Raw genomic sequence first — 27,168 nt, 5'->3', positions numbered from 1 at the left:
ATCTTGAGGCTAGTGACCTTATGGTAAATTTGAATCTGTGATTCTTACTAAAAGTAGATTATTTCATCCATATCTGAGATGACTGACATTGTCTCAAGGTTTGGAAATACTGAATATCTTATCAATGATTCAACTTGAAACAATTAAAAATGTTCCCATTATTCTCTAGTCCAAAGATAAGTTGAATGGCCCTTGTCTCTAACAATGGATAACCGATCGTTAGATGGACGGTTTAAAAAAGACTAAATAACAGGTTTTGTATGACTCACTGAGGATGTGGCAGCAACTGTCATGAGACTCCTCTCATCACCAAACACGAGTCTAAGAACAGAGGACCAAGGAGGGAAAAACAGGTGATCTTCCTCCTGGTTCTGTAGTGTCTTTAATGACCCATGAAATACCACTCATTGTCAGTCGCTGATTTTTGCTGAGCCAAAAATCAGCGCCTCAAACGGTGCTGAATTCTCAGGTCCAGGATAAACTAAAGTGGGGGACTGGTGGGGACTCCATCACCATGTTTCTTTGTTTCTGTAGAGTATACTGTTTAACCTGCCAACTAAAGGAGCAACTTGGAGCACACAAGGTTATCTGTACTATATGCCACAATGGTTATAGTCCAGCTTTTCTTCTGTAAGAGCTAAAATGCAGAGAGCAAAATGGAGATGTAAAGCATACCAAGAAACAATGGAATTGCTGCAAAACTTGTAAGGCAATTCTTGAAAAACAAAACTTATAAAAAGAAATGATCTTTAATGTCTACAATTCCAAGAAAAAAGTTACAAGTCAGGAAAAAAATCAGCAGTTCTTCTAATTAATCATTCATGCCTATGAAAAAACAAATCAAGAAAAAAATATATACAGGCACTGTCAAGAATAACCATGACCAGAAGATGACTTTGGCAAGAATATATGTTCCAGAGTCAGGTCTGGGTTTGAGTTTCAGTTCTCAATCAAGTGATCCTTTCAGACATGAAATGGAAATCGACAATTCCCCCATCCCAGCAGGATCACAGTGGGATACCAAAGGAACAATATGTAGGAAAGAACTCAGTAGGCTATAAACCACCATATAAAGGGTGGTCGGGGCTGTTACCACGATGATCCACTGCATCTTCAGCAACAAGTGATTTTAACGAGATGACAGAAGAAAAAACGTGAGCACTGATTTGTAATAGAATCTCTTTCTTTCTCACCAACTGGATTATTCATTTTCATTTCTTATAAAGGAGTTTTTTAAAAAAATTACAAGAGTGCATCCTTAATAAGTGACTGGATGTTGGTAGTTCAGAACCTGAGTTACATAGGAAACAGTAGGGGAACTAAACAATGTTGGCAGAAGAAGAAAAATCAGAGGAGGTGAGAGAGGGCAGTGTTTCCTTGGAAGGCTTTTGATATAATACAATTGTGGAACAGACCTGCTCCATTCTGCCACAGAGTGGCCACTGATGGATGGACTGCAGATGGAGGTCACAATAAGGACGATTATGGGAAGAATTCCAGATGTTCAAGCTGGTTTTAGAAAAGGCAGAGGAACCAGAGATCAAATTGCCAACATCCGCTGGATCATCGAAAAAGCAAGAGAGTTCCAGAAAAACATCTATTTCTGCTTTATTGACTATGCCAAAGCCTTTACTGTGTGGATCACAATAAACTGTGGAAAATTCTTCAAGAGATGGGAATACCAAACCATCTGACCTGTCTCTTGAGAAACATATATGCAGGTCAGGAAGCAACAGTTAGAACTGGACATGGAACAACAGACTGGTTCCAAATAGGAAAAGGAGTACGTCAAAGCTGTATATTGTCACCCTGCTTATTTAACTTATATGCAGAGTACATCATAAGAAACGCTGGGCTGGAAGAAACACAAGCTGGAATCAAGATTGCTGGGAGAAATATCAATAACCTCAGATATGCGGATGACACCACCCTTATGGCCGAAAGTGAAGAAGAACTAAAGAGCCTCTTGATGAAAGTGAAAGAGGAGAGTGAAAAAGTTGGCTTAAAGCTCAACGTTCAGAAAACTAAGATCATGGCTTCTGGTCCCATCATTTCATGGGAAATATGGGGAAACAGTGGAAACAGTGTCAGACTTTATTTTTTTGGGCTCCAAAATCACTGCTGATGGTGATTGCAGCCATGAAATTAAAAGACGCTTACTCCTTGGAAGGAAGGTTATGGCCAACCTAGATAGCATATTTAAAAGCAGACATTACTTTGTCAACAAAAGTCCGTCTAGTCAAGGCTATGGTTTTTCCAGTGGTCATGTATGGATGTGAGAGTTGGATGGTGAAGAAAGCTGAGCGTCGCAGAATTGATGCTTTTGAACTGTGGTGTTAGAGAAGACTCTTGAGAGTCCCTTGGACTGCAAGGAGATCCAACCAGTCCATCCTAAAGGAGATCAGTCCTTGGTATTCACTGGAAGGACTGATGTTGAAGCTAAAACTTCAATACTTTGGTCACCTCATGCGAAGAGTTGACTCACTGGAAAAGACCCTAATGCTGGGAAGGATTGAGGGCAGGAGAAGGGGGACAACAGAGGATGAGATGGTTGGATGGCATCACCGACTCCATGGACATGGGTTTGGGTAAACTCCGGGAGTTGATGATGGACAGGGAGGCCTGCCGTGCTGCGATCCGTGGGGTCGCAAAGAGTTGGACATGACTGAACGACTGAACTGAACTGAAGTCGACAAACTAACAACCATGTACCATTAACATATAAAGCACAATAATGTCTTTTTCCTCTTGCCGCAGACTGAGAACCAGCCAGCAAGGCAGTATGTGTTAATGCACTACAAAAAGACAAAGGGCTTTGCACCAGGGGACACGACTGAGCGACTGAACTGAACTGATGGGAAGAATGGTCTAAAAGTGAGAAAAAGTGAAAGTCACTCAGTTGTGTCTGACTCTTTGTGAACGCATGGATTGTAACCCGCCAGGCTCCTCCGTCCATGGGATTCTCCAGGCAGGAATACTGGTGTGGGTAGCCATCCACTTCCTCAGGGCATCTTCCCAACCCAGGGATTGAAACTGGTCTCCTGCACTACAGGTGGAGTCTTTATCATCTGAGCCACCAGGGAAGCCCCTAACAGTGAGAGCAGATCCCAGTGAATAAACTGCTTCAGAGGCAGGCAATGATCAGCCCATGGAGGTGTTAAGCAAAGACTGAATTGGGAAATAAGTTCAACTGATGACTGAGACTCAACACTTCCATTAGGGAGAGGTCCTGCAAGTTTTATTTGAATTTATCTTCAAGAGAACCTTAGGAAACGCGACCGAATCCATCTGTGTGTGGCCCCGATTCTCTCTCTTGTAGCCAGAGGAGGAAGAGGAGGAAGATACTCTTGCCATGGCTGCTTGGTGAATGGAGGGCACTCTTCCTTGCCGCTTGGCTTTGGACTTGGATGTGTGACCTGTGTTGGCCAACGGGATGCTGGCAGACATGATGCATGGTTGTCCTTTCATGCTTCTGTCATCAACTTCACGGCCACTGCACCTTCCACATAGACCCCCAAATGAGACAGGTGGTACAGACCAACCCTAGCTGAGTTACAGATGACCCTGGCCTACAGCAGAGATGCCTCAGTTCAACTACAAACTATTAGTGAGAAATAAAAGCCTTCTTTTTTGTAAGTCACTAAAATTTTGAGGGTTGCCTGACATTTGGCAATAGCTGACTGATAAAACATCCATCACAAAAGGTATGTTAAGGAAGGAAGCAGTAGTAATTAAAAAGTGAGTAGTGGAGGCTGTGTAACTCAATCAGCAAAACGACCCCATTAGAAATTATTCTGCCCAACAAGACCACTTGACTATCTCAGAAGCATCAACAAAAGTGCTCTAATCTAGTTATCATTCAGAACTTTAATCCATCTAGGAAAAAGAATGTAAATAAAAATTACTGTAATTACTACCGCTGGAAGGCATAAACATTCTCTCCAAAGGATGCATGCACACTTTTTTTTAAAGTAATGAGAATGGGTAGAGAAACTGAAGTGTTTTTCAACAAAGACTAAATAAATTCACCCTGCCATCCACAAGTCTGCACAACAGGCAGCTGTGAGCAAAATGGATTTTAATCAAATTCAGATGAAACTGCTATTTCAAAAGGACTCAAAGAGGTATTGTTTAGAACACAGTAACAAGCTCTGCAATGTTAAGTGTTTATGCCTACATTATGACAATGCAAAGTGCCACATAATAAAGTATGCATGAACCTATTTTTTTTTTTTCTGATACAGAAACTCATTACCACTGAGAAGATGGTACCTCAGTCTGGATGCTGAAGCTGCCATACCTGCTCCGCTGCAGCAGCGTCCCAGGCTCAGAATCCCGGAAAAGGAACCTGTGAGCGGGAGAGAGGCCCTAGGATCGAAGCCATGGAGGATAAGGGTGCGCACGTCCCTCCACTGCCTTCTCCCAACCTCCTGACACTCTTAACAGTCACTTCATGATGGTAAATCAGATCCTCAAATCAGGACCACATTTGATCTCAAGGTAAAATGTATGCTTAGGTGAAATGAAGTGACAGGTGGAATCTGAATTGCCCAGAGGTTGCTTCTGTTTTGTAGTCGCAGCCCTCCTTTCAGGCTATGTGGCTCATAGAGCAGACTGTTGTCATAACCGATAGTATGATCTATATGCAATGCTCTCATCGCTGCACGCTCCATCTATGGACAATATTAAAGAACATAATTTATAACGTGGTAGAATTCTGCTTCTTTACCTATGAGGACGAGCAAGTCTGTCTGTCTAATATGTATCACTCTGCTTAGGTACTGTTTCCTTCCCAACCATGCTGCCCTTCTCTGGCATTTACATTCCACTCTCCCTGCTCTTCATGATCATTCATTCTGTTCTTATAATAACATACAAAAAAATACTCAATTCAAATCAGGAGAAATATTATTGATAAGATATTAGAAGACTAATCTCGTTCATTTTGAAAGTTTTTTCTGTGATAGAAGATCCACCAGCCAAGCAGACAACATTTTTTTTTTTAGCACTTAATCAGTTGTTGTTACTCAGTCACTCAGTCGTGTCAACAACCTAATTTTAATGATGTCTTTATCACAGACTTGAAAGTCTTCATGTACAAGGCAAAAAGGTGTATATGTGTGTGCGTGTGAGAGCGAGTGTGTGTCTGTGTGTGCTGGGGAGGAGGGGTTATGGAAGGGTTAAAAACAAGCTCCACGGGAAAAGGAAAAAACACATGCATTCTACTTCCTCCAAAAAGATAGAAGACCTCGCTTGGCCACCACCAGCCAGGCTGCAGCCAGCAGTGTGGACCCTGACACAGTCTCCTGGCTCCTGCCTCTCCCCTCTCCCTCCCCCAGAATCTGGGGAGAGGGAAACCAAAGCTGGAAACGCAGGGCAAGTTCAGCAGCTTGTAGTCAGCTCTGATGGGGAAAAGGGAGGAGCTGTGCTTCCTGGCCAGAGGCAGAGGGTCAGTCTCTGGAAGGATCAGCTTGGCACTGGCCCACTCAACAACGAGGAACAGAAGTGAAGTGTGGGGCCTACATCACTTCTACTGTATGCGATGCAAAGATCTGACCGGAATAGAAAGTGGCCCTTGCAGGCCAGGCTAAAACAAAGGCCGAGTCATTGTGGATGCGCTGCAGAGCAGCTGCCATGATCCCAGCTGAAGCAAAAGAGAGAAAGGGTGATGGGGAGGGGGCCTCATTCCTCCCAAGACTCTGGAAGCCAGGAGAACCCTTGAACTCAAGGAACGGGAGGAGAGAGGCAGAGCAAACCGGGGTCAGATGCTGGAAAACATAAACACAAAATGTGCAGCCCGCCTCCTCATAGGAATGTTGGCCAGAGATGGGTGGACAGGAAGAGGTCCACCAGAGGAGAGGCTCTGAAGAGCCAGCTCTAAGCTGCCTATGGAGGAGGAGGACGACAGCTGGATGGTACCTGGAGAGGAGAGGAGCCGACCCAGGCTGACATGGCGTGCACTCTCCCCAGAAGCAGGGCCAGCAGGGCCCTGGGGTGGGAAGTTGAGAGGGATGTGCAGGCCGAGAGAAAGCAGGGGGGTGGCAGGCAAGTGCCGGATGCCTTCAGAGCGGCCTCTATCTGATGAGACAGCAGCAGCAGCCTAAACACTTACCCCAGAGCTGAAGAGCCTTTCTAGGAGAGAAACGCTGAAGCTCAGAGAAAGGACTGCAACGTGGGGGCACAAGGCCCAGGGAGAAGAACAGTCAAAACTGAGCTGACGAGGGAGGAACTGAACCACAGGATGGAAAGGAACGGGTCGGAAGTCTGAGTGGAGGACGACAAAGGCGATGCCCTGCAGAAGACCCGGCAGGGCATGGCCCTGCCTCCATCCCACCGTTATGGGAGGGGGTAGGTGCTTCAAACCCTTGGGGCCCCCAGGGAAGGCTGATGGAAACCTTCACTAACGGGCTCTGAGACAGAGCTGTCCTAGCCTCGGGCAATGGAGGATGCTGGGAAGGGAGCTGCCAGACCAGACACCTGTTCAGGCAGCATACGTCTGCCTGCCGGCGTCCGGCAGAAACCAACAGACGCCAAGGTCCACGACCACAAGTCAACACACCCATACGTGCTTCCAGCACCTCACAAACAACGAGGCGGACCCAATTTACAAGGCTGATGTTCAGGAAAGTGAGGCACAGTGGTGATAAAGGTATTTTATCAGTGCTCAGCTATTGCTTGTTTTTATTTCAGTGGAGATATTTAAAATTTTTACATTTCCTATTTAGAGAGGTCTGCGTTTTTCCAGTTTCAAATCAATTAGCCACACGGAGCTATTCATAGCCCTGGGCGGTTTTTATCGTGTTCATTCTATGAACAGCCTAAGAAACCATACAGAGTACTGTTACAAGTCTCCTCCCTAGAGCCTTGTCAAGTGTGAGGTCAGCCACAGAGCCTCGTCCCAAGAGTTGAAGGTCAGTTTCCAGACCTCAGGGCCCACATCCCGGCCGCCCTCCAGATCCAAGGTGCTGGTGCACGGCTGAACCTTCCGGGCTTCCTGAGGGTGCCGGGAGGCACCGCTTCCTGAATCTGACTGGTGTCTGAGTTTTTGGAGGAAGACGAGTTCGAGGGTGGATGATGTCTTTGTCTCTGGAATGATGAGGCACCTGAATTCACTTAAGGCTCGGCATCTGACCACATCAAACCGTGTTCCTGGGGGCGGTGAGCTCAGAGCGGGGCTGCGAGGATGGAACACACGGTTTTCCCTCACCAGGGCCACGTGGGTGTTCAGAAGGACAAGCGACTGGCAGGGGCCTTGGCCGGAGTCACCCTCGACTCTAACCGTCGTGTAGAGCAAGAGCTGAGCCTCTGCCAGAGACGGGGCGCCGGCATCCAGGTTCCCGTGAAGGAAGTAAATCAGGTCCACCAGGGTATTCTGGAATCTGGATGATAACCGGACTCCGTTTGCCAAAACCAAGTCAGGGATTTCTGCCTTCCAGTCAAGGGAGAGCTGGACCAGATCTTCTTGGAACAAGGGATGCTCGGCGCAGGCGGTGGCCTCAGATGCAGACGCGAGGACACACAGGAGGTCCCAGCATATCTGCTGGCAGAGGTTCTTGTTGTAAGTAAACACGGTGAGCAGCAGACTCTCTGCAGAGCCCAGGAGTCGAATGCTCTGCCCACCGAAGCCAACCTGAATCTCCTGGAGCCCAGAGAGGGGCAGGGCGTGAAACACCCCCACGGAGCCCGGGGGGTCCAGAACCAGTGCGTACAGGGCGGAGCTGGACAGGAGCAAGCACGCAGGCTGGGGCGCCGGCTCCGCGCAGTTGGCCACAGCCAGCCAGTACATGCCTCGGGGTATATCCGTGTTGCCCCAAAGTTCTGGTAAAGAACCAGCCACCAGCTCAAGGAAGTCTGTTAAGGGGCATTCTTGAAGTTTCACCATTTGGTCTGGGAATCGCACAAGGGTCTGCATAAACACAGAGCCCCTTCTGGCACCTTCCAGCTCCAGGCAGGAGACAGAGCCCAGTGAGGAGCCTGGAAACTCGGTGGCTGCGGGGCCAGCGGGCCGGCCCAGGGCTCGGTAGGGCGCCAGGCTCCCTGCCCGCCCCATGGCCCCTGCCTCGTCCCTGCTGCCAACCTGAGCTTCCTTGGGGAGAGAAAGAGCTTCTGCTGCTGCCCCACCTGTCTCCAGGAGCCTGTGCAGGGGTGACAGCTTCAGAATCGGCAGCCTCGTGAGGAAGGTTGCTGCCTGCGAGGCGAGCCGGCTGGGGTCACACAGGCTGCCCATGAGCCGGGCTTGGCTGATGGCCTCTGCACCTGCCCGCAGCAGGTGGCTGCTGGTATCTTTGTAAAGGTCTGAGACCCACTGGTAAAAGAGCCCCAACCCACGGCTTCCCTCTGGCTCGACAGTCATCAGGGACTCTGGAGAGCTCACCGCTCCAGCTGCTGCCTCCTCCCAGTGGAGCCTGGAGGCCAGTGCCCCTGGGTGGACACTGTCCCGGGGGACATTTTCAGACAGAACAAAGCAGAGGGGCTGGCTCCGCCAGGTCTGCTCACCCCTGCCGTCCACAGACACTTCCTGGGATGTGTGCTGCAGCCAAGTCCAGCTGGACGTGAGCCCCAGGCTGGATCCACCTTGAGGACTCGTAGGCTCACTGAGGTTTTCTGACTCACCCTGAAAATGTCCCGCACTGTTGGTGCTTCTTTCTCTAAGAGGAGAAGTTTCAGTGAGATCGAGGCTTTTTGGTTGAGAGTCGTCTCTGTTACAACTGCTGCTGTGTAACGGCTCGTGCTCCGAGGGCCGAGATCCCCACTGGTTTGCTCCCCAGCCTGGCGCTGAGCAGTGGGCAGAGGGGCCTGGGATGCTCTGGGTCACGGGCAGGCTCCAGTGGGGGTTCTGGTCCACCGCCCCCCCCTCCTCTTGGCCAGGGGCGTCAGGGGCGTCTCTGGGCAGCAATGGGGCAGGACAGCTCTTCTGTCAAAAACAGGTGAAAGGGGGCTGGGGCATCTTTTGCAATTCTTTTTGCATGAATGAAAATTCCTGCAGTCATTGGTTTTATCATGTGGATTAATGCAGAGGTTCAATCGATAATCAAAGCCATTCGTGTTGATTGACTCATGATTTCAGAATAGAGGATCTGATTCACACACAGAGCATCAATTTCCGTTATTTCATAGCTTATAAATTGCCAAGTATTTTGATAGGAATATGTTGGATGGGATTGAGCCACAGTATCCATTTCTTGGTCTAATATTCTACTCTAAAAAAAACCAGAATCCTAACGTCTTTGATTCAGTTTTCCAGGGGGCAAATTTAGTTGTGAAAATAAGTCCTTGAGTATATGTCCAAAATGTAAGCGTAACCGGGGGCATACTTAATGTGAATGAGAAACTGACAAGTATTCCAACCTCATGTGTGTTTGTTTCTCTGCCCCCTTGGTCTGTTTCATGGGAATCCTTCGTTTACATCTGCCCTGGTTAGAGCACCATTATGGTATCCGCAAACCAGCACTACAAAAGGCTCATGGCCAGCCTCCTACAGGCTAGGCATGTGGATACAAAGAAGTGAACGGCAACGTCCTTTTCTTCACAAGGTCATCTCCTGAGGAGTCGGACATTCAGAGGAAGACAGTGTTATTCCTGGATGGGTTGGATGGAAGTGAGATGGTCCGTCTCCTGTAGGACATCCACCCCGCTGCTGCTCACTCTGCTCAGTGATGTAAGATTTCTACCACATCCTAGTTTTGCTTTTTTTTTGGCTTTTTAACTTAGGACTGTATGAGAAGGACAAGTCCCTCAGTGGAGGAAAATACAAGAAAAGCCTTACAAATCATATGCCCAAATAAACCCTGGTTTGACAAGCCACTGGAGAAATAAGCTACCCAACCGAGAGTGTTTCCTCTGTGCCACTGCCAGCACGGTCCATAAACAGGCAGGGTTCCTAACACATTGGGAAATACTCGGGTTCATTTCCAAACCCCCTATCTGATTCTGATTATATAATTCAGCCTCTTAAATGCAGACCAAGAGAAAGAATACTGTTAGTAATGAAAAACTGGGCAGAGGGTCTCTACCACAGCTACACATATTCAAATAAAGTCAGAGCAGTTTGCAACCGGCAGGATTCCGTTTAATTTTTAAGTCATATAATAGCCTGCCTTGCCTATTAGCCATTAATCTCACTGGGACTTCGAAATTCTAATTATGCAACTAAACATTAAGAAAATTTAATCACACAAGCATGCCGTAATTTAAGGCGACCCTATCAATCTGAAAAGTCATTACCTACCTCATATTTTAGCTTACGTTGAATGGTGCCATTGTGGAGTTTCTCATTATCCTGAAATGAAAATAAAAGTCCTCTATATTAAATTACACATGTTCACATAGAGGGAAAAAAACTGATTTGATTAGAATATTTATGAGAACAAAATTCTAAAGAAACATACTTGTCATTCAACAATGACCTTTCTTGAGAGTTTATATTTCCAAGGTAAACGTGACTGTATGGATCAATCTGCCTGTAAATGGAACTGAACCATTTATTCCTAACCTTAAAATTCGCAGCATAACATTAAAGGCAAGATTTCCTTAGGATACTTCTTAATTTGTAGGATAGGAAGGAAATGACTTCATTTTGATAAAAATCAACAAGTCACAAGTATGTATCTTCTCAAAAGTAAAACTGTATTTCTACTTCGGATAATTTATCAAGTGAATTAAATACTTACGAAATTGATTATATTTTTGGAGAGAACAGAAAGGTGTTATGTGTAGAATTTTTGTAAACTGAAGTAAATAAAACATTTTAGGAAACTTCATATTCACTTAAGCATTTGCCCCAGAAGTTCAAAATGTTCAAATAAAGTTACTCCTGAAATAAGACTGCTGTAAACAAGCTCCACCCAAGTAATATTTAATTATTCGGGAACATTTTATATCTCAATTTTCTCACTGAAAAACTGTAAATAAAAGATCACCACCCCCAGCTCCTTAATGAAAAGTCATCTTGAAAACGACTGCCCGATCACCAGCTCATTCGCTCACCTTCACGGTGTCCGCAGGTTCACTGCTGCCATCAGCAACCACATGGTGCAGATCCTGAAGGCGTCTCTGGACTTCCTCTTCAATGTACGCACTGATCCTGAAAGCCAAGGAGATGGGAGTCTGTGATCCTTTCTAACCACACAGAGCATCCTAAGATCCTTGCTTCACCACACCCTTGGCAACCAGAAGCCTTCTTGTTCCAAATGCTAAACATAGTTAACTCAGAGCCTCCAACCTTTGCCTTCTTTCTAAGAAATGTGACATCACGTATTCACTATCTTGGGTTTTCCTCCAACAAGAGAGGCCTGGATAAATTTCTGAATCCTGGGAACAGAAGGGAGACTCAGTTATCCCATCCAAATTCCCTCTGATGTCCGGGGCAGAACTCCTGCTGCAGGACAAGGAAGAGTCAGAGACCCTCCATGGTCTCAGGACTGACTCTGAGACCCAGCACTTCACTCACCGAGCCTTGGTTTCCTCACATAGAAACTGGTGATAATTATTTGTCACAAAACACAAAGTCATTTCAGAGGATTTAAAGGAAAGACAAAGAGGCGGGTGCGGTCTCCACTGATCTTCCCCACTGGATGGCACACTGTCTCTCACCTCATTCCTTCTCTGTCTTGTCGCTGTACCTGGCCGTGAGACACTACGTTTTACAGGTCTCTACCTTCCAAAAGGCCTGGCAAAGGGCCAAGACAGTGGAAGCCAGAAACAGCTAACTTTTGAGGCAGCTGTCAACCAAATATCTGGCACTCTATACAATACATAGGGGAAACTGCATAAAGTACAATCATCTACCCAGAAGAACCAGGGAGAACAGAGGATTTGGGTTCCATCAAAATCTTTCCAGTGACTCAGGCCGCCCAAAGGCAAGGCTTTCTCAGTTCTAGGCTCCCGGCCCCAGGTCTACAAACACTGAATTACACAGATTGTTTTAAATGAACTGTTTTGTATATTTACATCTTAGCACACTAAAAAATTAAAAATCTGGTTTCATCTACATCTACAAATAATTCTAGAAACATTTCTCTACTACTGACCGTGGCTCAATGACTTTCTGATATGCTGGGTAAAGAGATTAATATTATAGGTAAAATAGCCCAAAAGAATGGTGCAAGGATAACAGAATACATTTCAGTATTTCAGTAAAGAAAATCATATGCAACTGAATATGAGCCAAGGCCTCCTACAAACAAATTCTCTCCCTGACCCTTTACTTAAATTTTAAGTGCCACAGAGGATGACAACCTAGGTTTAAAGGACTTCAGAGGTACGTGCCATTCTGAGTACATTTTGGTATCTGAATAGCTATCTCCTAGTACCCAGGGCTCAGGACAGCCCAGTTTGAAATGTCCCCATGGCATAGATGGGGTGAGGAAAACAGTCAATTTTCTTACAGGCAAAAAATGAATAGGTCAATTTAGCTGAAGGCGCCAAGCCACAGATCAACTCATGATGCCATCCAAGTCGAAAATCACTTTTCTACAGTAACATCAGATATGTATGCGTGCTATTCATGGTCATTCTGAATATACAGGTACAGTCTCTGTGGTAGCTATTTGTAATCAATGACTTCTGTAAATTATCGGTCAGCACAAGCCTTCTTGGTACAATCCAATTAACTCTACTTTGTTCCTCTCGACCTGGCCTGGCATCACTCCTTTCTGGTTCTCCGGAAGCTTTTTTTCTTCTTTAAATATTTATTTATTTGGTTGCACTGGGTCTTATTTGTGGCATGTGGGATCTTCCTGACATCACTTGGGATCTTTCACTGTGGCACAGATTCCCCAGTTGTGGCATGTGGGCTCAGTTGCTCCATGGCATGTGAGATCTTAGTTCCCCAAGGAGTGAGCAAACGTCCCCTGCATTGCAAGGCAGATTCTTAACCACTGGACCACCAGGGAAGTCCCTCCCTGAACCTTCGAACAATTCTACCTTCTTACACCAACTACTTGCACCAGCATTCTTGATTTGACTGGCCAAGTATCCGGTCTTGAGCCCTTTAAAGAACATCTCACCCCACCAGGGGCCAGGCAGCAGCTGATCAAGACAAATATTTCTTGGGGACAAGTACTGTTCATCATCTTGTATAGAGCCCTTCACATGCAAACTGGCCAATACAGGGTACCCTGAGTCATCAAATCACGTCAGAAATAGGCCTTGCATCAGTGTGCTGTCCAGTACCTCGCATCCATCAGAGGGACCGGGTGAGATTTTTCTGCACTGGATGGTAAGCTGGAAGCAGTAGGCTTTCCCTCTAAGGTCCCACGATGCCCTTTTTGAACACCATCGACCTCACAGATCTTCAGCTTCAACTGCTGGATCTCATGTTCTAACCTACAAAGATGGAAGTTTTGTGAATTCACTCATTAACAGTGTCTTCTGAGCTTCTTGCCTAGAAACACAGGAGATCCAGACAAAAACTGCACAAGGAGCTTTACCTTCTGGTAGAAGAGGTACTGCAGACCTATACGACAACGTATAAGGTGGTAACAAGCCACAAGAGGGTTTCAGGACAAATGCCACAGACATCCAGAAGTTAGAGAGAGTTCTACATCAAGGGCAAAGGTATTCCCACTGTGCCCAGTAAATCCTCAGAGGTACAAGTGCAGAATTCTGAGCCCCGACCCTGGCTTCAACAAAACAGTTGATCGTGGACTATACATCATATCCCAACAAGGATGTCTATTTGACAAAAGAGATTTTTGTTTTAAAGAATCTTTTAAAATCGCCAAACTACAAGAACCTTCAAGGTCAAGGCAGTTCTAAATTGAGTCCACACAGGCCAGTGGGAATTTGGCATTTGGAGATGACAGTGAACGGTATTCCAGGGGCAGAAACAAAGGGACTAAGCCACGAAAACCAGGAAATAGGTGACAGAGACCTAGGAAAACAGGCTGAGTACCTACAGAAATTAATACAAACCATAAGCTCTGGAAGCAAACATTTATTTCCAAAGGCAAACGATACAGCTAATGTAAGGTCAAGTATGTATGAGGCTGGTCTCCCACTGGCCCAGGCCTGACTGAATTCAGGGCCATCAGGCCACAGAGCCAAGCTTGCCAGTCAGTGTGTCCTAAGGAACACTAGCCCACTCCCTGTTATGAGACCTGGATCTCCATGTCTTAGTGTATCAAATGAGAGAGGAACTAGTCTCTCCAAATTCCTTCAGGCCCAAAATTCAGAGATTCTGGCTTCAGATGCTGACATGCTACAACACTGCCAGCTCTCATGTCACAAGTAGCAATCTGACTGCTCTATTCTGATCGTGAAAGCCAAGTTCTTGGTTCTTGGACATATGATTATGGGATCACCATAGTAGGTGCTTCTGGGTTCTACAGGAGGCAATGCCCAGCTTAACTAAGCCGTTCATCTGCCTACTGATTACCAAGTGCCAGCCTGCAGAGCACACAGCATTTTCAAAGGAAAAGGGAGTGAGCACAGGGGAGGGATGTCAGCACCCAGCTGGAGGCAGAGATCCAGGGAACAAGGTCCACATAGAATCTCAGAGATGGTAAGGAAAAAGAGCCGATTCAAGTAGGTGGTGGCCAAGGTTTATAATTAAGATGATGCCCATGAAGTTGTGCAAAGTCATCCTTCAGGGCTGGGCAGTGGGAAGGACTCCACTTTGCTCCACCAGAGCAAAGAGGCTCTGGTGGGGCTCTGAAGGCTGAGCAGGATTTAATGGGTGGCAAGGGACAGCAGTGAGTCTCAAGGAAAGTCTCGCAGCTCACGTGAAAAACTGGTCTGCCTGGCAGCAACTCTGTGGTCAGCAGACAGGAGGTCAAAGGAGCCATGAGCTGGTGGAGAGGCAACCCTGCCACTTTCCAAGTGCCTGACACTTGTCCCCTGTGGTTATAACCATCGAGGGGGAAAGACTAAGAATGGATTAAACCTAGCTCATAAAGCAAGCTGGCAGAGAAAGACAAATGCAGTGCAGTGTTGGTCCAATCTGGCTCCGTGTGAATTTAGTATTTTGCACTTTGGAAATTCACAAGTGGTCAGGTCAGGGTGCACGTTGGGCCCTGGCTCAGTTGGGAGAGCCCAGAGAAATAATAAGACACAAAACCAAGACCCCCAGAATGCTACCGGACCGTCACAGCCACAGCAAAGCACTGAGAATCTGCCGCACTCAATCAGGGCTTTGCAAAATCTACTCCATCAAAACACACGAAGCTAAAAGCCTCCTTTGCACAGCTTCCGGAGAAATGCTGACATTGGGAGATCAGTAAAGTGTATCCGCTACAATGGAGTATTAATACTAAATGGCTAGGGAGCGAGGCCGGCTGACAGAAGCCAGGGACGGCAGGCTCCAAGCCCCGCTGCTTTCTCACTGTGAAGCACAGGACACAAATTGAGAGCAGGCCCTCCTCTTCTTTACATTTCCTGGGGCTGGAGCTTTGTCCAGCAATTTCATTTACATAACATACTTACAATTTTTTTCTTAAACCTCAGACCTACTTCTCTGAAGTCACAGCATTGTGGTTTTAAATTGTTTCATCTGTCACTGTAAAGAGAATCATTTAAGCAGATGGTTTGAAAGGAGGCTGTCCTGACCCTGATGATGGCCCAGAGCTCCAGCAACACCTCACGGTAGGTCTTGCCTTGTCACCAGCATGGATCCCAAGCCTCTGCCAGTGTCAAGCTGGGCTCTGAGAAGCCAGCAGGTGGCTTCTGCTGCAGCCCCTAGGAAGGTGTGGGAGGCAGGGGGAGGACTTCCAGGGAAGCAGGGAGCCTTCCAGTCCCCTGTACCGGGGCTTCAGTTAAGATCCCAATAGACCAAAGGGTCTGGGATTACTAAAGAAAAGGTCCATGTCCTCCTCACAAGGGTAAGGACAAACACTGCGGCCCCAAGATGGAAGAGCCTGTCCACGGCAAGCAGGGCAGGAAGGGGCTGGGCAGGGGACAAAGGCCCCTTCCAGAACACCAAATCTGTAGACATTTGCAAACCAGGTGGCTGCCAGTCTCGCTGAGAGTCTTGGCATCACACCTACAGGGTTAGCAAAAAAAGGATACTCCAGTTTGTGTATTTATTTGTTTGGAGGTCCTACCTCCAGGAAGTATGGTGACAGGAACGAGGTGGTGGAAGAGAAACACTCTTCCTTTACCATGAAAACAGCGCTGGCTCCTAGTTCACAACCTCCAAAGTAGTATCAGTAAATCATCACCAAATGAGCCTGGAGAGACCTGTGTTCAGAACATCTGGAGAGCTTTATTTTTTAATTCAGAATCCTGAAGTCTCCCATCAAACACTAAGAACCCCCACGGTTGGGGGGAGGACTGCTTTTCAGTCTGCTGCCAGGTATGGAAATTGGTGTCTACACACCTGTGAACTCAGGAGCACTCCCTCACCAGAGTAAGTGCTGCTCATCCTCACGGAGATGTTGAGGTGTGGGGAGAAGAGAGGGAGGAAGGGGGCGGGGGAGATAAGAAAAAAGAACGGGGGGGGGGTGGAGAATCGGGCTGGAAGACTTTTCAGTATCCTGTGTTTATTAAAAGATTACACACACGATCAGAGGTCACTGAGGTAACAGACTAGGACTTGATTTTTGGTTTTTTTCAACTTTAGGATGGTGATTCTAAAACAAGGATTCTAAGGAAAAAGAAAATAAGGCTTAGCGTTCACTGATGTATCAGTCAGAGATAGAGCACTCAGGGCGAGAAACCAAGCCATTAACCTAATGCCCGGGGGCCCGGAAGGCAGGGCAGGCGCTCCCTGGGCAGCGCTCACCTCTCCCGGTCCTTCTCCAGGGCTTCTTGCCCGGCCTGCTCCCGGGCGCAGCGCCTCTGCAGGGCGGAGTGCCTCCTCTCCAGCCGGGACACCGCGCGCTCCAGCGCCTCACGCTGCTGCTGCTCTCGGGACTCCAGGATCTCCTTCTCCTTTTGCCTCACTTTCTCCTCTTGCCGGGCCACGTTGGCCGTGAACTCGAAGGTGGCCTGCAGCTTCTGCAGCTGGCTGGCGCTGGCCTGGTACTGCGCGAGCTTCTCTTCCTTTTCTTCCATCTCTTTCTCCACTAGGTACAGAGTGTTGTCCAGCCCGAGAGGACCTCGGTCGAGGATCTCACGGACTCTCTGCTTCTCCTCCAACAGCCTGGGCAAGTGCTGCTGCAGGAGATCCTGGAGCTGACGCTTCTTACACTGCAGCCTGCCCTCCGCCGGCCTCGTCCACTCCACCTCTCCGGCTGCCCAGAGGACGTCCGCGCCACCCTCCTCCTCCTTTTCCGACCCCCACAATTCTTCCTGGCTACCAGATGGTAAGCGCTCGTGGAGGATTTCCCGGTCCTCCTCCACTTCCCTTTTCAGGAGGTCCTTCTGCTGCACCAGGTCCTTCTCCAAGTTGGCCAGTGTGGCCAGCTGCCTTCGCTTGAACTCTAAGAAACGCAGCTGCGCCTGCTCGAGCTCCGGGCCGTCACCGCCTCCCTCGGCCCCGGCCTCCCTGGCGCGCAGAAGGGCGGCGCGGATGCCCTCCAGGTGCCGGCGCTCCTCGGCTGCGCGCTGCGCCTCCCCGTGCCGCGGCGGCCAGAGCAGCTGCTGCTTCGCGCGGAGCTGCGCCTCCAGCTGCGCCACGCGTAGGACCTGCTCCTGCTCCTGCTCCTCTAGCCGCTGCTTCTCCTGCTCCAGCTTGGCGTACTGCTCCTCCTTTTCCCTCTTGAGTCGTTCCAACTCCTGAAATATCTGAACCTTCTCGGCCTTCTCGTGGCTGTTGAGTTCCTGCAGGCGCTGGAGCTCCTCCTGGACACGCAGGAAGCGTTCCTCTTCCTGTTTCTTCTTCTGCAGCTCCGTCTCCTGATGCTCCCGCTGCCTCGCCTCCTCAAAGCGCTCCTTCTCGGCCAGCAGGTCCTTGAGCGTGCTCTCCAGGTGGGAGCTGCGCCGTTTGAGGCTCTCCTCCTGCTTGCGGATCTGCTGCTGCGCCATCTCCGTCTCCTGGCGCTGTGTCTCCACCTCCTGTTGCATCCGCTCCAGCTCCGCCTTGTCGGACTTCTGCTTCTGCTCCATCTCTTCTATGAGTTTTCTGAAACGCAAAGCGGTGACGGGTCGTTATTTGATCGCTAGCTTCACATGCTGCTCTGACTTCTCCCTGAACTGATACGTCCTGGAAATGGACTTACACTGCACATCCTTCACTAAAATTAAAAAAAAGAGAGAACAGCACTTTCCTTTTAATATCCAGTGGCCTGCTGTTTAATTTTTTTACTCTGTAACTGTCCAACATATCATTTGCTTAATCTCTTCGAGCAGCCTCTGATATCATTTCTTTGTAGTGCCTATAAGCATAATGTGTTATGCATGATATAATTTTAAAAGACCCCTGAGCTCAAAGAGAAAGAGCCGTGCCCAATTTAAATTTAAATGTGAATAATTTTATTCAGCCTGGTGGCTAAAACTCAGTGGAAATTTGGTGACAAAATGACATTAAATAAAAATGCTTATGCTGTCCTGAACTCATTGGGGTCAAATATCAAAGTCAAGATAATCAACATTTCATTGTTCCAGGTCAAATAACTACATGCTGTTGAGCATTTAATCACTAGTTTAGGACAAATGGCAATCACCAAATGACCCAAAATATTAGTTTATTAATGCATAACATTGAAAATAATGGCAACCTCCATTAGAATACTTAAATGCATGATTCCAGGGGCTATGTGTCATGTGTCTGGGAGAGCAAAGGGTCCCCACTGGGTGCTAACTCAGTGTTTCAAGGTTGGGAGGGATGGCCTCTAGAGCAAGAGCACAGGGCATGTCAGAGTGTGGGTGCAAGGTCTCTCTCCTGACCCACCCAAGCCCTATCTTACATGATTCTGGAAGCTAAACGAATTCATCTGTAACCTCCAGACTCAACGTTCTAGGAAATAAATATCCAGGGTACAGATTTTCTGTGGCCTTACTTTCTATGCTAGTATCTGTCATTGGTTCATTTCTTGGCTTGTTATACAGAACAGGGAAAAAAAAGTTTTTCAAAGAATTATATTCAGAACATATTAAAAAACCCTCTCCAAATCAATTAAGTAAACACACACACATGGGCGCACACCTGTGCATGAACACACAGACACACTCCAAAAGAAAAGGGAGCTGAGAACATGCAGAGGTGGAGTAGAGGTTATACAAATGGCCAATCAATCATAAGGAAAGATGTTTAAAAACTGAGAAGGCATAAGAAGAGCAACTGCCATTCTTTTGGCTTTTTTAAAACTTGGGATATTACTAAGGAAGATATACTTTTTAGTTAAATTTAAATATATCTATTATTTGGTGTATTACATTTAACGAGTGTATTAAATTTGCCTACTGACTCTATTCCCTCTCACAAGTGTTTGAAGATGAATTATTTTTAAAAATTCAAACATTGAGACTGTCCTGGTGGCCCAATGGGTAAGACTCTGCACATCCAATGCAGGGGACACAGGTTCAATCCCTGGTCTGGGAAGTAAGATCCCACGTGCCGTATGGCACGGCCAAAAAAAAAAAAAAATTAGTAATTAAAAACAATTAAAAATTCAAACATAAAGTAAAATTAACCAGCTAACAAGAAATGAGTTACAATCATAAGATGTGTAAATGATGGACACTGAGCCAGAGGGTAACAACACAGACGCAGGTGAAGTCAGTCTAGGACATCAATACAGGCACCCACCCACTATGTGGTGTTAATGAGACTCCATACCACACGGCTTACCTTTTACTTTCTAATTTCTCAAGCTCTTCACGCTGTTGCCGCTCAAATTCAAGTCTAATAAAATCAAATGGAAAACGAGTTACTTTTCTGAAAGTGCTTTTCTCCTCTTTCTTTCTCTCCAAAGAGCATCAGTTTGTCAAGCATGATTTTTAATCATTGTGGATTAGCAAGTTTAAAATATATTCTCTGCTCTATAACTATGATTAGAAATTAGACATACTTTGGGGTGCTTGAATTCAGGCCAAGAAGGAACATACTTCACTTGAAGAAAAGTAAACAAAAAACACTATATGCAAGTCCATCTAGTGGAAACACTTCCACTATATGGAAGAGGCAGAGTTAAAGAAGACTTCTAAATGAGAAGCATGCCGACCCCATGCAGTTTAGCCACGGATTAGTACAAAAAAATGAAGAATCTCTACCTTAGACAAATGGGTCCTTTTATAGGGAAAAAACTGCCGGGGAGGTAGAGAAAGAGAGCACAGACATCAATTAAGAAGAGAATTAACTGGGGAAACATCACAAGAAAAGCAGTAAGATACTTAATAGCCAATTGTCATGCACAAATTGAAACGTCTTTTCATACATATCACATTTCCCAACCACTTCTTCAAGCAAATACTCCAAAGAGGTGGCTGTTAGGTTTTGCACACTTCCCAGGATAATTATAATGCTAATAATAACTGAGTGCCAATAATAACTGCCCACAAAAGTCAAATTTATACTTTTACTACTTTACAGACAGTTCTACTGTACGTAGGTTTCTCAAGATCCTCCTGTAATCAGTAATTATATGATACAGCAGCTCCTGGGGGCTACAGAGATGATGAAAAGATTGACCACACTGGTAGCAAAATAAAGGGAGCTAAGTCACTGGGCAATTTAAAACTCATTAAAATATGGATAACAAAAGTTGATTTCTTCTCAAATACTAGATTGAATTACTTCAAGGTTGCACTATACCCTTTAAACAGTATGAACTGCAAATGTTAAACTTACACCTTTTCCTGTTGTGGGGGATGGCAGATACAGCCAAAAAGCCACACCATGGAAAAATTCATTGTCAACTGTTTTCCTTGGATAACATGCAAATCCAGGTTGGCAACAGTTACCTTTACGATGAGCTAATGAAATTTCAAACAGATCTGTTACCAACTGAATTTGGGTTACAACTGAGTAAGATGTCTCAGGGACAGCGGTGGGGGGGTGGGGGGTTGGGAGCAAAACTGAGTGCTGTGCTGAGCGGTTTACATGTTTGCTTACTCCGCCTTCCAGCAAATCCTGAAGACAGCACACAGCATAAACTCATTAACATATCAGGAGCCCAGAGCTCACAGATGTGAAAGAACTTGTCCAAGATCAGGAGGGTAAGACACTGAGGAACCAGGACTTGAACCTACAACAGCCTGCTTCCAAAACATGCTAATTCATTCATTTTATGAGCAATGCTTCCAGTTTATGATGCATAATGAAAATATTAAATCCATCATTGAAACTTATCATTAAGGGTTATGTTTATTTTTCTGTCAAATGAAAATGATCTGTAGATTATAGGTACTGCCATCCATAAGAAATCAATCATAAATCTATATGAAGAGTATTTGCCAATTCCCAAGCCTTATCTACATGCCATTACACTAAGTAGATGCAGGGCTTCATTAAAGTTCATATATGATCATTCTCTTTATATAATGGTAAACAGATCCTAGGGAATGATTCCTAGTATGAGACTTCGGTACAGTTTAGTCTTCTTAGAGGTAGAGTCAAAAAAAATAAATAAAAATCACTGGCTAAAACACTTTCAAAACCTGAGGATTTTCCTTGAATTGTCTTTATTCTCAATTTTTATTTTCTGTGAACACTGGCTCAATGTGACCATCAGCAGACAACATGGCTCTCCTCTGACAATGTCACAGAAGAATGGTCATAAGCCATATGCTGCTCTGAGAGGTTCAAATGAAAACCTATCACAGGACTTAGGAACTTTCCTGGAGTTTCAGAGGTTAAGAGCCTGTCCTTACAGAGCAGGGGGCATGGGTTTGATCCCTGGTTGTTGAACTAAGATTCCACGTGCCCTGCGGTGTAGCAAAAAAAAAAAAAAAAAAAACCCTATCACAGGACAGTTCACAACTCGCAGGTACTGGGAGGCACTGACATGCTATGTTCTCTAACTATGTTCTCACTTTGTTCTCTAACCTCTGCAGGTCTCATCCTCATTTTATAAGCCAGGATACTTAGGCTTGGAGCAGGCAAGTAGCAGAGGGAGGGCTTGAACCAATTTGGTACTAAAATCTGTGCTAAGCTCTACAACTGCTGGTAACTGGTGGGCTCCAAGGGTCATAACATGTGAGTTTTGGTATCTTCTTCAGGTTGACACTCAGCACCTATGTATGCTACTGAGCCCAGTGCCAGGTGCTGTGCAAGGCACAGGGGATACAGTACCTGAGAAGGGAGCTGTGGCCCCTGCCCTCACGGGGCTTGGAATAAAAACGGGAAGTGCACCCAGTGAGTCACGAGCCAGAGTGAGGAAGGACAGTGTTACACATAACAAACGGAGCAGGTGCAGATCTCAGAATTTGGCAGGATTTAGAATCAAGACAAGACTCTCAAGGGAACTTCCACCTAGGCTATGACAGTTTTCCTCGAGACGATGAAGAAACTCAAGAAAAGCTCCATAAAGCCAGATCTTGGCTTCCTGGGGGAGGGCGGTGGTGGGCACGTGGAGGGTGGCAAGATCCAAAGTTCAAAGGGACTACAGAAGCTGCAGGGTGCAGGGCCTTAGAAGTTGTATTAAGGACTCTGAACTTGACCCTAAAGACAGTGGCAGAAAAGTGTCTTGGAACAGGGTTGTTGGAGAGCCCACAGACAATAGGTGAGAGGACAAGCCAAGAAACAGATCAGGAGGCCAGTGTCATCATGGATACAAGAGATGACTGAGGCAGGACCCAACATAACTGGGATAAAGAAGCGCTGATATCTTCTGATATACCATCGTCAAGGTGACAGAACCTGGTAATGGGCTGCATTGTGTCAGGAGTTGTGATGGGAAAGAAAGAATCAAAGACAGTTTCTAGCAGGGTCACACAGTGGGTGGGGAGGGAGAGCATTACAGCCAAGAAGTTGTGCTGAAAGGTCAGTTGGTCTGAATACAAATGCTAGTGGTCGTGAGGCTAAGCATGAGTTATTTAACCTTGGGTGCTTAATTTTCACAGACTTAGAAGAAAATAACAGGCCTTCCCTCAAAGGAGACAAACACCCATCCCATCAAACAGGACAGTTCATAGGAAACATCTGCAGAGTGCCTGCGCATAGTAGGTCTGCAAGTCTACCTCTCGTATGTGACCTGAGAGAAGGCGAAGCCCAGCGGGGAAGGGGAGAAGCAGCAGGGGCGGCCGTGGCTGTTCTCACGGTGGTGCAGGTGAGGGGGGTGCTCAGCACCCACAGAAGAGTCAGTCCTCACCGGTGTCTCTCACCATGGCCCTGTGAGGGAGGCGCCATCTTTCCCCCACTTCACACGCGAGAAGTGCCATGTCTCCAGTAAACGGCAGAATCAACTGACTCCAGAGGCCACAGTTTGTCTCTATTCTGCCTTCAAGAAAGGAAGCTCAGTTTTACAAGTACTGAATCTAATGATTCCAGGGTCAACCAAACTGAGCTGTCTGGCAGGCAGGGGGAATACAAACAAAGATCTGGCACTTGGACCCTTCTCAAGGATGGAGACACAGACTTGCGATTCACCAGCAGCCAGGCGGGAATGGAGCAGAAGATGGATGAGGTCAACCAGGACACAGGTGTGGAATGAGACAGTACACATGAAATATCTGCAGAGCGCCTGTACACAGTAGGTGCTCAAATCTGCTTCCCATATGTGATCCCCAGAGACAAGAAAGAGCCCAGTGGTGGCCACGCTCGTGGTGGACTGGAAGACCACAGACATGGCAGCACCCAGCGGAGAAGGAGGGGCCCTCCAGGCTGAAGATGAACGGTCCAAGACAGACAGAGAGAGAGAGAAGATCCCCTTGATAAATAACGATTTCCATTTCCTCGAAATTAAGAGTTAAAGATGCTCAGTCTTAAACTTCTAAACAGTCTGTAGAGAGAGTCATAATTACAAAGTCAGGAACTATCTTTTAAATATGAGGTGGTTATCAGCTGTTGTTGGTACTGTTTAGCTTCTATTAAATATTACATATTTACTAATCATACTTTAAAATGCACCTTTTTCCATAATCAATGATAATTATTTCAAAGAGCAAAACCTCAATGGACTGTAAAATATAAATGTGTGTTAATATCAAGGAAAGACTATCTACTGTAATTGTACTTTAATACGGCTTCATTTTAAATAAGTGTAATTCACTATCTTGCTTTACTGGAATTATCTTGGCGCCAAATGCTAATTTCCTAAATGTTATAATTAAAAGGAAAATCACAAAAGGATATAATTTTTGCAGCTGTTTTTAGCGTTTTTAAATGACAGTTGGAAGTACACACACCATGTTAGGGCCCACAAAAAGACACAGCATACAATCTGTCTGATGAGACATGACCTCTTTTGTGCATTAAAAGACATCTAGCATTTGGAGACATCACTGCACATCTTGCAAATTATATCCCTGTTATTACTGACAATGAAAACACAAGGGGGTGGGAATTTCTCTATTCGCACCATTACACTGAAAGTGAGACTGTGATTATCAAAAAAGAACAAGGAAAAAAAGAAAAATTTTAGTTTTAAAATCAGTGATGATGAGTTTGATACCTCTCATTTCACTTTCTGAAAGGAGGAAAGTGGCCACTGGAGCCCAGTCAACACTTGAGTGGCAGCTGCAGGCGGTGGGTGGGGCGTGGATGCTGAGCTCAGACCAGGAGGGAGCTCTCACCCCACGAGGGAAATGAGCCAAAGGGGAGGCAGCCCCAACAGGAGGTACGAGAACAGGTAAGGGAAAAGTTCTTGGTCAATGGGGAGGCCTGGCTTTTTCCTATGTGACTTTCAGGTTATCATCAAATCCAGGCATGACCTCATGGGTGGTCAGTCTGTGAAGGGGCCCAGGAGCCTGCACTCATGTGATACTCTGCTATCACCATCCTGAAATTCTCAATACTACATTTCATTATGCACTGAGCTCTACAAATTATGCAGCTGGTTCTGATCAAGTATGTGTCATTTTTGAAAGAATCTCTGCTCTGTTGCCGAGATGTTTGGACTCAGTCCAGAGTCTGGTAAGGGGCAAATGGAAAGGTGCTGGAAAGAACCAGTGCAGAAGGTTCCCTTCTCCCACATCCTTACAAGGGACTAGATTTTGACCACAACCACAGTGGGTCCTGTAACGGTTTAGCCCAGAACGGCCAATCTTCTCACCACCCTTCCACCCTTGGGAACTCCCTTCCAGCCAGTCTCAAATCACCGTACAGAAAGCAAATCCCACAGAGATTAAGGGATCTGAAGATTAAAGATAAAGTTTGGATTTGGGTATGAGAGTTTGTGCAGGTCCCATCCAACTGTCTCCCTGACCTTGAGAACCTTGTCATTCAAGATTTTCTTTAAAGGCTGAGCAGAAACCAGATGCTACCCCAAGGGAGGCAAAGGGAAAGGCATGAAAGAAGAACCTGGTCATTCTTCCAGACTAGACTCTGCCTAGAGAGGCCCAGCAGTCGTTCCTACGCGCATCAGGGTTCATGCAAACTAGCATGAGAAAGCTACTTGTAGAGACAATTGAAACTGCCACATCAATCACTCCCAGACTCCCCCTTTCCCCTTCAAATTATGTTAACCCTATAGCAGAGTGATTTCATACAACTGTAATTCCAAGAGCTTACATCAATTGCACAATGCAATTTGATCTAGGAAGGTGTGAAATTAAACCCCTTTAAGGTAGACGTCGAAGTTTATAATAAAAGTATCCCCAGTACTTTGGAAGTGGTTTTCTAATGAACTTTCAAATCCTTGGTCTACAAAGTACTGGTAAAGATTTCCCAGAAGCCAGTCTTAAGCCTTCTGTATTGCAAATGGTAAGTGCTCAAAGAAACAAAGATTGCTTTAAAAAAAATAGTAAAATTTGATACCATAAGCATTTTAAGTGAGTTTCTTTGCAGCTTATTTCTCGTAATAGTGCCATAACCTGCTCTAATAAAGACAGCCAGAACCACGTGTTAAACCCAGGAGACCTATCAGATCAAACCTAAGACCACAGGTAATTAGAACGAAATGGGACTCAAGAGACCAAGCCATCAGCCTGGCACACACCCCTGCATCCAGCGCCTGTTCTCCTGATACTGTACAGACCAGGAGGCTGAGGCCCGGGGAGGCTCAGGGAGCCGCCCAAGGGGACCTCCTCTTCGTAGAAGCCAAGAGAAACGTCCACCGCTTCCTACTCCTCCTCCATCCCTACCTCAACTCTAGAATTCCATCTCACCTGCTCAATCAGACCACAGCAACCTGCACCCCAGAAACAGCCTCCCATAGTTAAAGGTGGTCCACAGTTCCAAGATGGACCTCTCCCCGTGGGACACACCAGAACAATGCACCACAAGGCATGTTCCCGCCTTCGTTCAGCCATGCCAGCCACACACCCAACAAGCCTTTAACAAGCCCCTACTATGTGCAAGGTAGCGTCTTAGACATACAGAACAGGTAACTTGGCTTCAGGTCTTAAGAGTGAACCCTAAGGGAAATAAAATATGTATGTACATTGATCACACGGAACGTGAGGAGCCCAGAGAGAAAGTCTCAATTTTAACAGGAGTTAGGGTGGAGGAAGGACATGTATAGCTGCAGGGACAAGCAGGAGGCTGCACCGTCTATCTGAGCTGGGCCTTCACAAACGGACAGAAGGACAATGGCCATGATGTGGGGAGAGCGAAAATCAAGTGGAAGAAAAACAGCAGGAGGGAGATGAAAGAAGCAAGCAAGGCTCTGAGCAGGAAGCAGAGGGGCCAGTGGTTCATGCATTATTATTTTTTTTTAAATAAATTTATTTATTTTAGTTGGGGGCTAATTACTTTACAATATTGTAGTAGTTTTTGCCATACATTGACATGAATCAGCCATGGGTTTACATGTGTTCCCCTTCCTGGACCCCCCTCTCACCTCCCTCCCCATCCCATCCCTCTGGGTCATCCCATTGCCCCGGCCCTGAGCCCTTGTCTCATGCATCGAACATGGAATGGTGTTCTGTTTCACATATGATAATATACATGTTTCAATGCTATTCTCCCAGAACGTCCCACCCTCACCTTCTCCCTCAGAGTCCATAAGACTGTTCTATGCATCTGTGTCTCTTATTCTGTCTCACATATAGGGTTATCATTACCATTTTTCAAATTCCATATATATGCATTAGTATACTGTATTGGTATTTTTCTTTCTGGCTTACTTCCAGAATTGAAAGGTTCATGCATTATTAATCACTTGATCAGCATGCCATCCGTGCCCCAGGCCCTGAGACTCCGCAGAGGGAACCAAGTCCCTGCTGTCATGAGCCTCCATTCTTGGGGGA

The 27,168-nt window shown here is 46.2% G+C and overlaps 1 protein-coding gene across 9 annotated transcripts in view; it reads right to left on the bottom strand.

Annotated features, from left to right (window-relative positions):
- The window catches only part of KIF16B (kinesin family member 16B), a 394,203-nt gene that overhangs the window by 168,706 nt on the left and 198,329 nt on the right, over positions 1-27,168 (bottom strand). For 4 of the 9 annotated variants that reach the window (XM_081556493.1, XM_081556495.1, XM_081556497.1 and 1 more), the window contains 5 exons: positions 19,670-19,723; positions 16,721-18,001; positions 13,174-13,326; positions 10,987-11,083; positions 10,229-10,279 (listed from right to left, as the gene is read on the bottom strand). In XM_081556493.1, the coding sequence (XP_081412619.1) occupies positions 10,229-10,279; positions 10,987-11,083; positions 13,174-13,326; positions 16,721-18,001; positions 19,670-19,723 (1,636 nt within the window). Of the gene's footprint in view, positions 1-6,652; positions 8,915-10,228; positions 10,280-10,986; positions 11,084-13,173; positions 13,327-16,720; positions 18,002-19,669; positions 19,724-20,091; positions 20,125-27,168 lie in introns of those variants that run through there. The other 5 variants (XM_081556494.1, XM_081556490.1, XM_081556492.1 and 2 more) reach the window with 3 other exon arrangements.

This window comes from Giraffa tippelskirchi, chromosome 13 (genome assembly GCF_054371585.1).
Source record: "Giraffa tippelskirchi isolate mGirTip1 chromosome 13, T2T-mGirTip1v1.2.pri, whole genome shotgun sequence".
NCBI lineage: Eukaryota > Metazoa > Chordata > Mammalia > Artiodactyla > Giraffidae > Giraffa > Giraffa tippelskirchi.
The sequence above is the reverse complement of the archived record's forward strand: the minus strand, read 5'-3'. Positions and strand labels throughout refer to the sequence as shown.